Here is a 15,142-nt window from a genome sequence, read left to right as displayed (position 1 = left end):
TTTTTTTTTTTTTACTAGAGGGTGGTTAACTATTTCAGGAAATAATCTTCCAAATAGGCAAGTGTCTCTCTCCCGCTGCAATACTGTCCAAGTCCTCCCTGACCTCAAGCACCAGACTGTGACAGTCGGGTAAGTCCTCTAGTTCCTAGTGGCAACTTACCAGCAACAGAACCTCTCTAATTTCCTTGGGTTCCTTTCCTCCAGGGGAAATTGCCCCTGGGGACCCTACACTGAAGGTTTTGTATGGATGGATGACAACTCCAATAAACAGGTTTTCATCTTTTGCAGTTCCTGGACCTCGTCATTCCAGGGGCCACAGTGCACCAATAGAACTTTTTCTGCCTTCTGTGTTGCATTCAGAGCTTCGGGTATTGCAAACCTGAACCAAAGGAGGTAAGAAGAGTGAATCCACTCATTCAACCAAGCAAACATTGAGCACTACTCACAGACTCTGAAAAATAAAAAGCTGGTAAGGTCATTTTTGTATTCAAGGATCTCACAATCTAGATTGGCAGATTTGACACTTTTACAAACACCCTACATGGCAGGGTTTCAGAACAGAGTTATGGGAGAAAGTATGAAGATTTATATATCCTGAGAAGTAGAGAAATCTTAAAGTAATAATTTGATATACCTCCCAAAGTTTACTCAGGAACCTTTATTTGGGGTAATGAAATGTACCCTTGATCTAATCCTGCAGCCTTTTTCTTGTTCTCTGACCAAATGGACTGCCTCTATGCATCAAGTAGCTGGTTTACCCACCATTCATAACCCTAGAGTCAAGCTTCAAACACCTTTTCACACCAATGTACAACCAAGGCTGGACATATTCCATTTAGAAATACTGAAATTAGGATTTCCTAATGATCTTAGTTACAAAAGGAAATGATACATCAACTAATCAAATCTATTGTTCTTTCCTTTCAATAACCTTTAAGACATTATGAGTCAGTTAATTCTTAGTTTGGGGGATTATCCTGGACACTGGGGCGTGTTTCATGGCGTCCCGGTCTCTACAATCCTGTCTACCCCAACTTACAACAATCAAAAGCGTCTCCAGACAATCTCTCTTGGAGGGTAAAATCAATACTAGTTGAAAACACCTGCTTTAAAAGGAACTGGACTAGGGAGAAGGAAGAGCCAGTGCCAAGCTGAGGGTGCTTCGAATGAGAACAGCAAGGGGGGCGTGGCTAGTTGGGGGGTGGGTTTGATGGTGTGTGGTGGGGCTGCCCGGCAAGTTCTCCCTTGGGAAACTCCCTTCAGAGCTTAGAACTTTTCTCATCTCTCTCAGGAGGAAGTTCTAAAGCTTCAAATTTGTCAGCAGAACAGAAGGGAAGGGTCTCTTCTAAAGGGGAAATAAAGAAGTTTCTAAAAACACTATAGAAAAAAAGTAATACACAAATGCCTAATAAAAGACAGAACAGCATGTGTCCTGGTGAAATGTAAGGAGACAAGAGAAAGACTTACCCATTGAAAAAGATTTGCGCCAGTTTGAAGAGCTCATGACCCATTTCAACACTGGATGCACCGTGGCGAACCTCAACCACTTGCAGACTCTTTTGGAGATGGATAGCTGACTTCTGCCAGTCCCCTGCAAGGAAAGAAAACTCTGGCTCCAGAAAAGAACCACCATTAACTGTGGATGAACACTTTCAGGGGAGGAAAGCTGAGTGGAAGGGAGAGCAGTCCCCATCGGAAGGTTAAGCAGTGACCAGCCAAGGAGGCTAGGGTCGTGACCAAACACACAAGGCAGAAAATGTAGACACATGCCATACCTAAGGCGGCATAGGCCTGGGCCAGGTCGTCTTCCATCTCCCCTATCACTGTGTGCTCAGGTGAGAGGAAGCTCTCCGCATCATGCTGGCACTCCAACAATAGCTCAATAGCTGGCTCTATTAATTCAAAGGAAAGTAGCCTCATTACAGATATGACCTAGTACTAGAAATGAGAACCAGCTCTGAAATTCTATCTCAGCTGGGCGGAATACAGAAATCCCCCTTTGTCTCCTCCAGCTGTCACCAGCTCACAATGTTTGTCCCAACAAAGTGGTTGTTCCCTTTCTTTCAATAGAAAAAAGTGCTAGATGAGGGCTTGCCATATTTATTTTAGGTTTCTAACTGCAGTTTGAAATGGAATGACAACATTCTACTATGGTATTTCTCTTGACGCTGAACTCTAAGCTAAAGGTCAACTTTCCCAAAGCAGGAAAATAAATGACCACTATGGCAAGCCCCACAGCAGAGTTCTCAAGGGTAATGAGGAGTTCCACAGCTCCCCACTGAAAAAAGCAGGACACTTTTAACCACTGGGTGTCGGCACCATGGCTAGTAGAGAGATGAAGCCCTGGTAGGGCAGAGCACTCTAGATGTTAGGTTACTAGGGCCTGGCATCAACATAAATGACACTGTACTTCTGGACTGGCACAAACACATCCATGTCAGCAATAACCCTTTAGTTGTCATGGGGTACTGTGAAATGGCCATCAGGTACATGAGAGGGCAGCTATCACTTGGCCCTTTCCCAGGGACACCACACTAAGTGAGCTCATTAGGTTCTGGTCTCACTGGCCTACATAGCCATCTTGTGGCAGGCATGGGGATAATTCAATTCAATTCTTCAACCTTCACCGAGTACCCTTGAGTCTAAGTTGATCTCAGAATGAATAAAAAGGAGAGGGCTGGAGGATCCAAGCAGGGAGCCAGTCTTACCTAGTTTACCATTTCTGAGAAGCTTCTGGGCCATTCCAACCTGCTGCTTCAGGCCCTGTAACCGAGAGACTAGGTGATCTCTCCTCACCAACTCCGAACAAGACGTGTTGCCACAGCTCAGCACATCATTTCCCTGTGGAAGTCAGTTTTGTCTTTACTCTTAAACCACAATAGTTAGCAATATAGTTTGTACTTACAGTATAGGATTGTTCCTTAGCTTCTGACCCTATGGGGAAAGAGACTCCTGCAATATACACTATGATCAAAGCCCCGCTGACTTTAACAGCAGCAATTCTAATGAAAACCATAGCTGATCCCACCTTGGGATTTAATTCCTGCAACCAAATTGGTCCAGTATGCAATTTCTTTCCATCTCTATAACTCCTTTCTTACTTTTTGGGGGAGGCTAGGGCTTTTGATGACAGACATATTTCCGATGGTTATGAGAAACTGTAAGGAGACAGACACCCTTAGGAAGGCGCCTCCCTCGTGGTCTAGGGGTTAAGTCTCAGTGTTATCACCATTATGACACTAAAAAAAACAAAAACAAAACCCTTAGGAAGAGATGCTAGATTAGGCCTTTCCATTTGACCTTGGGCGTGCAACTCCAGCTTTCCAATACAACCAGCTCTACATTTTACTTATGGCTCCTTGAAGAATACTGTCTTCCCCAGCAGTGGATAAACCTGTGAAGTGGACATTTACTGATTTTCAGATGCTTTATTTATGTCCTCACTTGGCAACAGCAACCTGATTTCTCCTGAGGCCCCTCTTCTACCTCTTCATAGGAGTACTTCCACAGGCAAAGGACAGACCTGTGGCTCAGATCTGGCACTGGTCTAGCCCTAATGACTGGAGGAAAACTTTATGTGGTTCTGACAGACTTCCAGCTATAGGTATCAAGTCAATAAAACACTACAATTTTGGACCAGATTGCTATTAGAATGGCATAGAGAGGACATGAAGCCGCAATCCCTGGCAGCTACACTCCTACAACAAGAAGGAAGTCTGTGTGAGGATGGGACTAACTGAGAAAATGTTGCTGAGTGAGCAAGGGCGAAAAAGAGGGTCTTTGCTGAACTTATCTGAGCTCTTGGGTCCCATTGTATCTCAAGTTTCCCTATCCTGGGAACTTCAGTGATTTACTTAAGCAAATAAATTCCCATTCTTTTTAATCCCCCTTAAATCAGTTTAGGTTGAATTTTCTGCTATTTGCAAGAGAAAAATCACTAAATCCAACCATTCCCTGTGGTTGCTGCAGCAGGGTAATCAATGTATGGGCAAGATGGGTTAAAAGCAAAGAGAAAGTACAGCTCTCTGCACATGTAAGTCCCAATAGTTTCTTCCTAACAATATATGGCCTTTGACCTGAATAACTGGCCTCTAGGAAAAGCAGAGAAGAGAAAGGAGAGAGATTCACCTGCATAAGCGCTCCACAGCTGTTACAACAGAATGCTTCCCACCTGGGCCCTGCAGTAATTCTGTCCTTCTCATTTTGACAAGCTGAGCAGTTGCAGTCAAAGAAATACTGAGACTTCAGACTCTGCTGCCTTTCAGCAATACCCATTCTGCTCTTGTGAGGTCCTGCAGAGAGACCACACTTGGTCAATATTTAAAGCAAAAGAGATCAAGCAGAGGGCCTGGTTAATTATTCATCATGTGAACATTCTGCAAACATTTGTGGAACTAGATATAGAAATAAATTTCTAAGTTTCAGGGTGAAAGAGTTGGTCCTGGCCCATTTTCAGAAAAGGAAGTTTATAAGGATTAGACTATAAGAATCATGCTAAGTCACAGCAGATCCCTACTAACAAGGCCGATCTTTTGCCTACGTACACCTGCCTCTCCCCGGAAATAAGCACTAGACAAATGAAGGCACCTGCCAGTGGCTGCTCATTGTAATCTGCCTGTTCTTTTCTGTTGGAGAAGGGGGTCAGTAGTGAGGAGAGGCGTCTCACCATAGCAGTGGAGAATCTCTTGTCCTTTTCCAATCTGCTCTGATGCACGTAAAGTGGCGACAGTGCTAGTGAAGGACATGCTGGTGTTGGGGCTGCAGGAGTGGTTCAGGAGGCTGACGACAGGGAAGATGGCTGTGGCAAGGCGTACCTGCCGGCTGTCAGTAATGATGCTCTCTTTAGATCCTGAAAGTGCAAGAAGAATAAGGAAAAATGTGTCAGGACATGAGTCCTGGTGCTGTCATCTATTCCCCAGAAGATGAACGGGGCAATAATCGGGCCCAAAGCCCATCTGAGTCACAACTCCACAGCCAGATCCGTTATAAATCAGATGGAACATGACTCACAGCAAACTGGTCCCCAGGAAGCAAGCAAATGAACACATGAAAAGTCCACTAGATCCTGGAACCTAACCACTGTGTCTCAGCGCCATAAAAAAAAAAAAATTCCAGGGTTTGGATTAAAAAAAAAATTATTTATTTCTACATACAGAACTGGGGTACAGGCCAGAGGTGCAGGGGGCAAGAGGATTCAGCAAAGACAGAGTGGGGAGCAGAACAGGTAGGCTGAACTACACTGCTGAGGGAAGCAGCAGGAGAGGTCTGCTGCGCCATGTGGGTCAGCTCCTGGCCGGGGATCAAACTCGTGCTGCAGTGGCTGCGACAGCTTCATAGTGCTGTGCTTTAACCCACTGTGCCACCAGGGAGGGCCCAGAAGAATTAGAATTTATACAAAAATAATGAAAAAAGGGTTGTCATTAGGGAACTTTCTAGATAGTTTTATAATGTTCATGAGGACACAGAAACCAGACTACCTGTGAGGTTATTTTCCCAAAGACTTATAGACCAAGTACTTTTGATTAACTAATCTTTGGTTGGTTAACAGGACTGGTAACCTGAATACTAGCCTAGGTTTAATTTTTACATTAAAAAAATCAATTTTCTTTATGTGACCTGTTCATTGTACCCTTTGTCTCAACTTTATGGGAAATTAGTCAGCAGTCCTCACTGAAAAACACTATGTATTAGCAGGCTCATGTCCCGAATTTTTCTTTGAAACACAATTATCTTATCCAAGCAGCTGAACTACATGATTGAAAATTAGTAAGGAAAGATGAAATAAGCCCCAAGAAGGGAGGCTGATTCTGCACTAACGGGCATGCACTTACATTCAAATGTGAGTTCTTTGTAGCTTGTGCAGGCTTACTGGCTATTAGTTTGTCTTAACTTGCTCTTATTTTAGACACAGTTCTAACTCGTTTGGTATTTAGTTTCTGAGTTCACAAGAGTCCAGAAACAGAACCAGTAAGAGGCAGGTTTTCAGACAATGTAACAGAGGTGACAGGACTGAAAAAAGGCAGAAAACATATATATAAGAATAACAGTTTTAGGCTAAACAAAAACACCAGTACCACTTGAGTTTCACTACAACTGTAACAATTTCACTTAAGCAGAGACTCCTAGGCTGACTGCCTACCTGCCTGGGTTTTTGTTAATAGCCACACTTACCCCAAAGCATATATAGTGTAAGATAGCCCTGGACATCCCCAAAGGCTTTAAAGCTACTGGTTTGAGCACGAGGGATTGTATTTCCAATCAAAATTGAAAGACACTGGGACATAAAGGGGCACTTTTCTAGAAAACCATCAGATAATTGAGGTATATGCCAGCAATCTCAATATACCAATCACCAAAGAAATAAAGTTATCTTGTTACAAATATAACAAACAGAGAAAATATCATGAACCATCATGTAAAAATGTTCTAGGAAAGAAAACACTAAATATAGGAATATTGCTGTCTCTCGGCAGACAATTCTATTATCTGTTGCTATGGAGGACAAGAATAGAACAAGTAAATGAAATTCACTAGGAATCCAAATGATACAATTTTAGTCAACAATCCTACAAAATATATTGAAATCTTTCATCAAAGCTTCTCCTATGTGCTTAACTGATTTTTCCCATCCCTCCTTCCCCCACCCTCTTGTCCAAAGCTTGCCTTCTGGTGTATGTGCTAATGAGCAGTGAAAATGCTAAAAGGTAGGCAGCAGGAAGGAGCAGTACAGGGCATGAACAGTTTGTAGTCTGAATAATCAGCCTCTGCATAATTAAAAGTTGACTTGCATTCCCAACTACTGATAACTGGCAAATCTATATTAGAACAGTTGCTAAAATTCTCCCAGAAAAAAATTATCACAAAATAGTGAGTAATGTCAGCTTCGTGAATTATTTATAGATTATTCTCTAACAGAAGTAGGCCCAGCAACTGAGAGGAGTGAATATTTATGCCAGCATTGTGTCTCTAATTTTTTCTAAAAAATTAAGTATTGATTTTAAAAAATGATTTGATATTTTGCATTAGTCATCTATTGTTGGAGATAAGAGAACATGAGAATATGTATGTACCTTTCACACAAATTGACATTTTAGGCATAAAACAAACAAAAAAGATGGGGTCACTATTTTATCAAATGAATACCTCACTAATATCCTTAGTACATTTAAAATAATAATCAAATAAAGAAAAAAGAATTCATTCAAAAGAATATACCTATTCTGGCAGATATTTAACAAAACAAGAAATTTGTAGGTTTATTAAATAATCTAGGAATCAAACTGATGGTAGATTCCTAGGTTGGTGGGAGAGTGAAAGCAAAGGGCAGTGAACTGATGAACTGAACCTGCATACGTCCTCATTAAGTCTGGTTATGATGTGAATCTAGACACAAAATATGCCATCCCACTGAGACAGAACTACAAATACCAAGGTCTAGAATATCACCAGTGGCCATTTCTGTTACTTAAGGTAAGTACCAAATAAGGGCCTCCCTGGTGGCTTAGGGCGTTAAGTCTCAGCATTATCACTGCAAAGGGCCTGAGTTCAATCACCAGCCAGGGAGCTGACCCACATAATGGTGCAGCAGACCTCTCCTGTCTCTCCTGCTGCTCCCCTCAGCAGTGTATTTCAGTGAGTCTGCCTGTTCTGCTCCCCACTGTTTCTGGTGAACTCTCTCATCCCTTGTATCCTAGCCTAGACCCCAGCTCCTCTATAAGCAAATTGATCAGTCTTTAAAAAAAAAAAAAGGTAAGTAGCAAATAGAGGTTTCCGAGGAAATCTGATTAAACAGGACTTATGCAAAGTTAATAACATACATTTTTATAGGCTTTTGTTAAAGTCTATCTTGGTTAACACTTTAATCCTTCTGTGCTACTAATGAAACAGCTGCTAATGAAATTCAATGAGAACACTAAATTGGGAGATGTTGCAGCCCCAAAGAAATAATAAAAAAGGATAATAATAAGATTAGAAATATGAGCAGACTAAAACAAAATTAGGCTGAATTAAAAAATGAAAGTGTATATTGCTGGGGGACATGTAACTATTACAACCTTCCTGGAGGGCGATTTTGCAATATGTATCAAGTACCTTAAAAACATTCTCATAAAAAAAATTGTTCGGGCCCTCCCTGGTGGCGCAGCGGGTTAAAGCACAGCACAAAGAAGCTTAAACCACCTCCGCATGAGTTCGATTCCCGCCTTCCCAGGAGGTGACCACATGGCGCAGCAGACCTCTCCTGACCCGCCTGCTGCTCCCCCAGCAGTGTACTTCATGGATCTGCTTGTTCTACTCCCCACTCTGTCTCTGGTGAATCCTCTCACCCTCCGCATCTCTGGCCTGTACCCCAGTTCTGTACGAATAAATAAATCTTGAAAAAAAAAGTTCCTATCATTTGAATTATTTTTATTATTAAAAAGAAATGAGTTAGGGCCTTCCTGGTGGTGCAGCGGGTTAAAGCACAGCACTGAGAAGCCACTTCTGCATGAGTTCGATTCCTGCCTGCCCTGGAGGTGATCACATGGCGTGGCAGACCTCTCCTGGCCTGCCCGCTGCTCCCCTCAGCAGTGTACTTTGTTGATCTGCCTGTTCTGCTCCCCACTCTGTCTCTGGTGAAGCCTCTCACCGCCCCTGAGCCTCTGGCCTGTACCCCAGTTCTGTATGTACAAATAAATAAATCTTTAAAAAAAAAAAGAAATGAGTTAAATTTATAAAAGGGATACATGGTAAGAAGAAAAATTTAAAGACTGAAAAATCAAAGACAAAATAACAGCAATCTATAATCCAATCACTATAGTGCATTATGGTGCATTCTCTTAAAGTCTTCTTTCCAGTCTATATATGGAATTTTTAATATTATTGACAATAGGGGGTGGGTGGATGGGGAGGTTGGGGAGCTCAGTGGGTAGGAGGTTGGAAAAAATACATGATAAATACAATAATTTGCAACATGATAAATGCAATAATTTGAAAGTTACTTCTTTTCACTTAATACATCACCCCTATTTCTTTATACTCTAACCTAAAATACACAAATACACATTAGTAATAATTTTAAAAAATCTTAATAAAGGGCTCTTCCTAGTGGCGCAGCGAGTTGGAGTGCTGCACTTGGAAACTAAGCCAAGCCATGGCTGCTTCAGTGCAAGTTCAATCCCTGCCCCAGGGGTGACCCACATGGCCCCGTAGATCTCTCCTGTCTCGCCCACTGCTCCCCTTAGCTGTGTACTTGGTCCATCTGCCTGTTCTGCTCCCCACTCTGTCTCTGGTGAATCCTCTCACCAGCCCTGCACCTTTGGCTTATACCCCATTTCTGTATACATAAATAAGTAAAAAAAAACCTTTAAAAAATAAAAATAAATGAAATCTTAACTCTGCCAATGTGCAAGGCAAAGTTGTATCTTGTTTTAATTAGTGGACATGGCTAAAGATGATTGTCTTTATTCCTGCTTGCTTATGTATATTTAACAGCATTATTGAGATATAATTTATCTACCATAAAATCCCCCAATTTTAAGTGTACTAAGTCAATGATTTTTTTTTAAGTTTTATTTATTTATGCATATAGAACTGGGGTACAGGCCAGAGGTGCAGGGTCGGTGAGAGTATTCACCAGAAACAGAGTGGGGAGCAGAACAGGCCCACTGAGGAAGTACACTGCTGAGGGGAGACAGGAGAGGTCTGCTGTGCCTGTGGGTCACCTCCGGGGCCTGGGATCGAACTTGTGCTGAAGTGGCTTTAGCTTCTTAGTGCTGCATTTACCTGCTGTGCCACCAGGGAGGGCCCCTAAGTCAACAACTTTTAAGGAAATTTACATACGTTATGTAACCATTTTCACAATACAGTTTTAGAACATTTTCATCACTATGCATATTTTCAAAGTTGATTTTAAGTAGAGTGCTAGAAATGTTCTCTCATTTTGTCATTCACATTTTAATTTTTGTTTTTGGGGCTTCTTGGGGGTGGTGTTAAAAACAAAAACTATTTCATTTGTTTATGATGCTGTATGCCAGCAACTTTACCTGAGCAAAACTGAACGTATTTTTCTGCTGGTCTTACTGGGAATTACTCATAAAGTCGCATTCATTTGGCAAATGGTCTTATGGCCTTAAGGAGGTAAAGCCAGGCTTATTCAAAGGACCACACCATCATCCTAAGAAGGTCTCTTAAGGCTTGAATGCAAAAGTCACACATTACTTCTATTACATTCCACCTGTCAAATCAAGTTGCAGAACTGGCCTCAAGTCAAAGGCACTCTTAGGACGTAAAGGGGAAAACACAGGATGGGAGAAGTGTTGCAGTCATTTTTGCACAGGCCTGGAGGTTCATTACTAGCTCCTTCATGTCTCAAAATTTTGTTTTTTCCTAAATAGATTTGTTTCTATCTATATAAGAGTGTGTAAGTTGTAGTATGTGGATCAAATCCTGACTGCTGCATGTTTTTATACAAGCCATGAAGATGGCTTTTATATTTTTAAGTGGCTGAAAAATAAATGAAAACAATAAGACATTCAAATTGCAGTGTCCTTAATGCAACTTTACTGGAACCCAGCCATGCTCATTTGCTTGAGTATTGTCTGTGGCTGCTTTTTTGCTGCAACAGCAGTGCTTAGTAGTCAGAAAAGAGACCATATGTCCTGCAAAGCCTAAAATTTTCACTGTCAGGCTCTTCGCAGGAAATGAAGCCTGCATGGCCTATAGGATACAAGTTTTGATATAGCTACTGAATCCCCTATTTTGTTATCTTGGATTTTAGATTCTTAATTTTGATATATTTAATCAACATCAGAAAAGTATTAAAGCTTTTCACAACTATGGAGTTTTTGCCAGTTTTTCCTTGGACACACAACCATCTTGTTTTTATAGACACAATATCTATGTTTCTGAGAGTTAAGGCTGATGACATATTTGTGGAAGTCTCCTTAAGAAGAAAAAGTTTTATATCACTAGATATTTTACCTTGAGCTCTGTTTCACATTATTACTAATACTCTGACTAACTTGTGATTCATGTTTTGCCCAAATACTTTGTTATTGTTATAGGGCTAATTTGATCCATTCTGAAATTTTATTTAACAAATTCAAGTCATTTGTATTTACAACTATAGACTCATTTTTATCATCTTTCTGTCTTTTGCTGTTACTGATTTTTTTTTTAGATTTATTCATTTGTACATACAGAACTGGGGTACAGGCCAGAGGTTCAGGGGCGGTGAGAGGCTTCACCAGAGACAGAGTGGGGAGCAGAACAGGAAGATCGACGAAGTACACTGCTGAGGGGAGCAGCGGGCGGGCCAGGAGAGGTCTGCCGCGCCATGTGGTCACCTCCGGGCAGGCGGGAGTCGAACTCATGCAGAAGCGGCTTTAGTTTCTCAGTGTTGTGCTTTAACCCGCTGCGCCACCAGGGAGGGCCATGTTACTGATTTTTTAAAAAAGATTTACTTATGTATACAAGATCTGGGGTGTAGGATAGAGGTGCAGGGAGTGACAAGATTCACCAGAGACAGAGTGGGGAACAGAACAGGTGGATTAATGAAATATACTGCTGAGGAGAGCAGTGGGTAAGGCAGGAGAGGTCTGCTGTGCCACGTGGGTCACCTCCCTGGTTAGGGACCAAGCTCCAATGGCTGTGGATAGCTTCATAGTGCTGCTCTTGTTGATAGTTTGATAGTGCTGACACTTTAACTCCTGCATCACCAGGTAGACCCTGAATAAGTATTTTTAATTAAAAAATTTTTTAAAAGTTCATAAAAGAAAGTAGCAACCATACATATTATTATTTTTAGAATTAATCACTGTTAATTAGATTTTGGTATTTTTGCTTCCAGTGGTTTTATGTTATGCATATGCCATTTATTTTTTTAAATAAAAATTTAAAATATTTCTACACTTTCCCAACATTATTTCTGATTGTATTGATTTTATTTAGGTAACACTGGTATACAACACTGTATATGACTCAGAAGCAGAGGATCTTTTTAAGCATAGTGTAGGTAAGAATACTTATGCATGAAATATTAGAACCTTATAGAAAAAGCCTAAGTCTCTAATCCTTTTTCTATCATGCCAGAAATCAGTATTATGTTCTCTAATCCGCTAGTCCTTACTAACCACAGAAATAGTATTCTGGGCCCTCCCTGGTGGCACAACGGGTTAAAGCACAGCACCATGAAGCTATCGCAGGTAATGTAGCACAAGTTTGATCCCCGACTAGGGGTGACCAACATGGCACAGCAGACCTCGCCTGTCTGGCACACTGCTCTCCCCTCAGCAGTGTATTTCAGTCAATCTGCTTGTTCTGCTCCCCCGCTGTCTCTGGTGAATCCTCTCACACACCCCCAACACCCCACACCTCTGCCCTGTACCCCAGTTCTGTATGCATAAATAAATCAATCTTATTAAAAAAAAATAAAGAAAGCAATAGTATTCCTGGCTATACATTCTTTTACTATTTAAAAATTCACTCTTAAAAACTTTAAACACTTCACCCAAAACTTGCTATGCAGTTAAAATCTGACCATAAACTCATGTATATAGAGAAAATAATTTAGAATAATATTCTTTGTCTGGTAGGTCAATGGAGGAAAGTAGATGGAAAGTTTTTGTTTTAATTGCAATAACAATTATAATTGCGATGCTGGTTTACACCACTGTATGTAATTTAAAGGTACAGGATCTTATTTCTTCAGATGTATGTCACCACACCACACCCATCACCAAGGCACCCACAGTACTCCACCATAATCCACTGGGCCCTCTTCACACTTTGCTCTCCACCCTCTCCCTCCTTCTCTGGTAAACTTATTCTACAGAAAGATTGTTAGGATTTGTTACTGGCTTGGTCTACCTGACCCTTTGTTTTGTTTTTCTGTGCTCAACATATAAGTGTAACCATCTGGCATTTGTCTTTCTCCTTCTGATTCATTTTGCTTAGCATAATCCCCTCCAAGGAAAACTTACTCTATTTTTTTTTTAAAGACTTATTTATTTATTCATACAGAACTGGGGTACAGGCCAGAGATGCGGAGGGTGAGAGGATTCACCAGAGACAGAGAGGGGAGCAGAACAGGCAGATCAACGAAGTACACTGCTGAGGGGAGCATTGGGCGGGTCAGGAGAGGTCTGCCACGCCATGTGGTCACCTCCGGGGCAGGTGGGGATCAAACTCATGAGGAAGTGGCCTTAGCTTCTTCGTGCAGTGCTTTAACCTGCTGCGCCACCAGGGAGGGCCAACTTACTCTATTTTTAAAAAAAAGATTTATATTATTTATTTTAGTGTAGAAGATCTGGGGTATAGGCCATAGGTGCAAGGTAGGGGTGGGTGGGAGAATTCACCAGAGACAGTCGCAGAACACAGCCACTGACATACACTGCTGAGGGAAGTAGTGGGCAAGGCAGGAGAGGTTTGCTGCACCATGTAGGTCAGCTCCCTGGCCTGGGATTGAACTCATGCTGCCGTAGCTATGTGTAACTTCGTAGTGCTGAGACTTAACTCCTGTGCCACCAGGGAGGCCTGAAAAATTTTTTCTTTTCACACAGCTCTGCCATTCTGCCTCAGCAATTCAGCCTGAGTCAGGGGTCACTGCCATTGTTTACTGGGATAAGTTTCCCTAGTTTTCAGAGCTGCCAACATTTGCATCTTTTTGTATATTTTATTAGGTATTTTAGAGACAAGAAACAACTCAAGAGTTGGTAACTTTCTTCTATTATAATCTGAAAGCTCCATATATTATTTTTGATATTCAGACAAAAGAAAACAATATTTTTTAAAATAAAAAAATGTGTATGTACCCAAGAGAAAACATAATTCTGAATAAATACTCAACAGATGTAGTTTAGAAGGTGGCAATGGCTCAAAGAAGCCAATGAAGGTAGAGAAGAAAATGGAGTCTAACCTGAAATAATTTTGTAGTACCATGGGATAAAACATCTATATTTAGATGTTCAATGTGTTTCAGGATGGATAAAAGAATCTCTCTTGTGAAATGCCTATGCATCATCGAACTTGATAGCTGAAATAAAATTCAGTATGAGAGGCCTCCCTGATGGTGCAAGGGGTTAAAGCGCAGCACTATGAAGCTATCAGCAGCCACTGCATTACTAGTAAAATCCCTGGCCAGGGGGGTGACCCACATGACATTGCAGCTCTTTCCTGTCTCTCCAGCTGCTTTCCACAGCAGTATGTTTTAGTCGGTCAGTCTGTTCTACTCTCCACTCTGTCTCAGGTGAATCCTCTCAACCCCCATAGCTGGCCCACTTCCCAGCTCTTGTATGCATAAATAAATAAATCTTTAACAACAACAACAACAACAACAACAACAAAATTAATTAAGCATGTACACTTAAGTCATAGTTAATATTAATTCTGTAGGGCCTCCCTGATGGCATAGGGGTTAAAGTCTCAGCACTATCAAGCTATCACCAACCACTCTGGCTGAATTCCATGGCATGAGTTCGATCCCCAACAAGGGAGTTAACCCACATGGCATAGCAGACCTCTCATGTCTTGTCCGCTGCTCCCCTCAGCAGTGTATTTCAGTCCATCTGCCTGTTCTGCTCCCTACTCGGTCTCTAGTGAATCCTCTCACCCCCGCACCTCTGGCCTATACTCCAGTTCTTGTATGCATAAATGAAAAAAAATTCTTCAAAACATTAATTCTGTATATAAATTCTACATTTAGTTAATAATCAACTCTTCCTCTCAAAAGTTAATTAGAAAATTGAGAAAAGTAAAGCAAATTGATTGAATTGGAAAACATCTACTAAAATAGAGATAAAACAGAAATATTGGAATCGCCATTTCTTTTGTAAAAACAATACCTGTTGTCAGTACAGTCATATTAGACTGGGCATTCCAGATCTACCCTGAACAGTGGTATCTATAGGTTTGGTTCAGGAAAGCCAGGCTAGACTGATTTGTTTCCTGTGGTAGTCCCTATGCCGCTGGCTACCTGATCAGTGGGTAGTCTAAATGTAGGTCAGCCAACAGCTTATAGTAGAATTGTGTGAAAAATTGTGCTGGGTCAGATTCCTCTCTTGGCAATTAAAATAGAAGAATGGGGAAAATTCATCAGTTGGAAAGAGAAGAGACTGAGTAGCTGAGTCACAGAGTGAGTTAAAATTCTGACACATTAATTCAACTA

The 15,142-nt window shown here is 41.3% G+C and overlaps 1 protein-coding gene across 2 annotated transcripts in view; it reads right to left on the bottom strand.

Moving 5' to 3' along the window:
* Positions 1–15,142, bottom strand: part of SMYD4 (SET and MYND domain containing 4) — a 31,039-nt gene continuing 15,897 nt past the window's right edge. For both annotated transcript variants that reach the window (XM_004685134.2, XM_012725975.1), the window contains 6 exons: positions 4,667–4,849; positions 4,129–4,292; positions 2,709–2,841; positions 1,776–1,892; positions 1,468–1,591; positions 1–379 (listed from right to left, as the gene is read on the bottom strand). In XM_004685134.2, the coding sequence (XP_004685191.1) occupies positions 226–379; positions 1,468–1,591; positions 1,776–1,892; positions 2,709–2,841; positions 4,129–4,292; positions 4,667–4,849 (875 nt within the window). In that variant the 3' untranslated portion in view covers positions 1–225. The remainder of the gene's footprint in view (positions 380–1,467; positions 1,592–1,775; positions 1,893–2,708; positions 2,842–4,128; positions 4,293–4,666; positions 4,850–15,142) is intronic.

Source organism: Condylura cristata, unplaced genomic scaffold (assembly GCF_000260355.1).
Source record: "Condylura cristata isolate star-nosed mole 26May11 unplaced genomic scaffold, ConCri1.0 scaffold00017, whole genome shotgun sequence".
NCBI lineage: Eukaryota > Metazoa > Chordata > Mammalia > Eulipotyphla > Talpidae > Condylura > Condylura cristata.
This window is presented reverse-complemented; position numbering and strand designations above follow the sequence as displayed.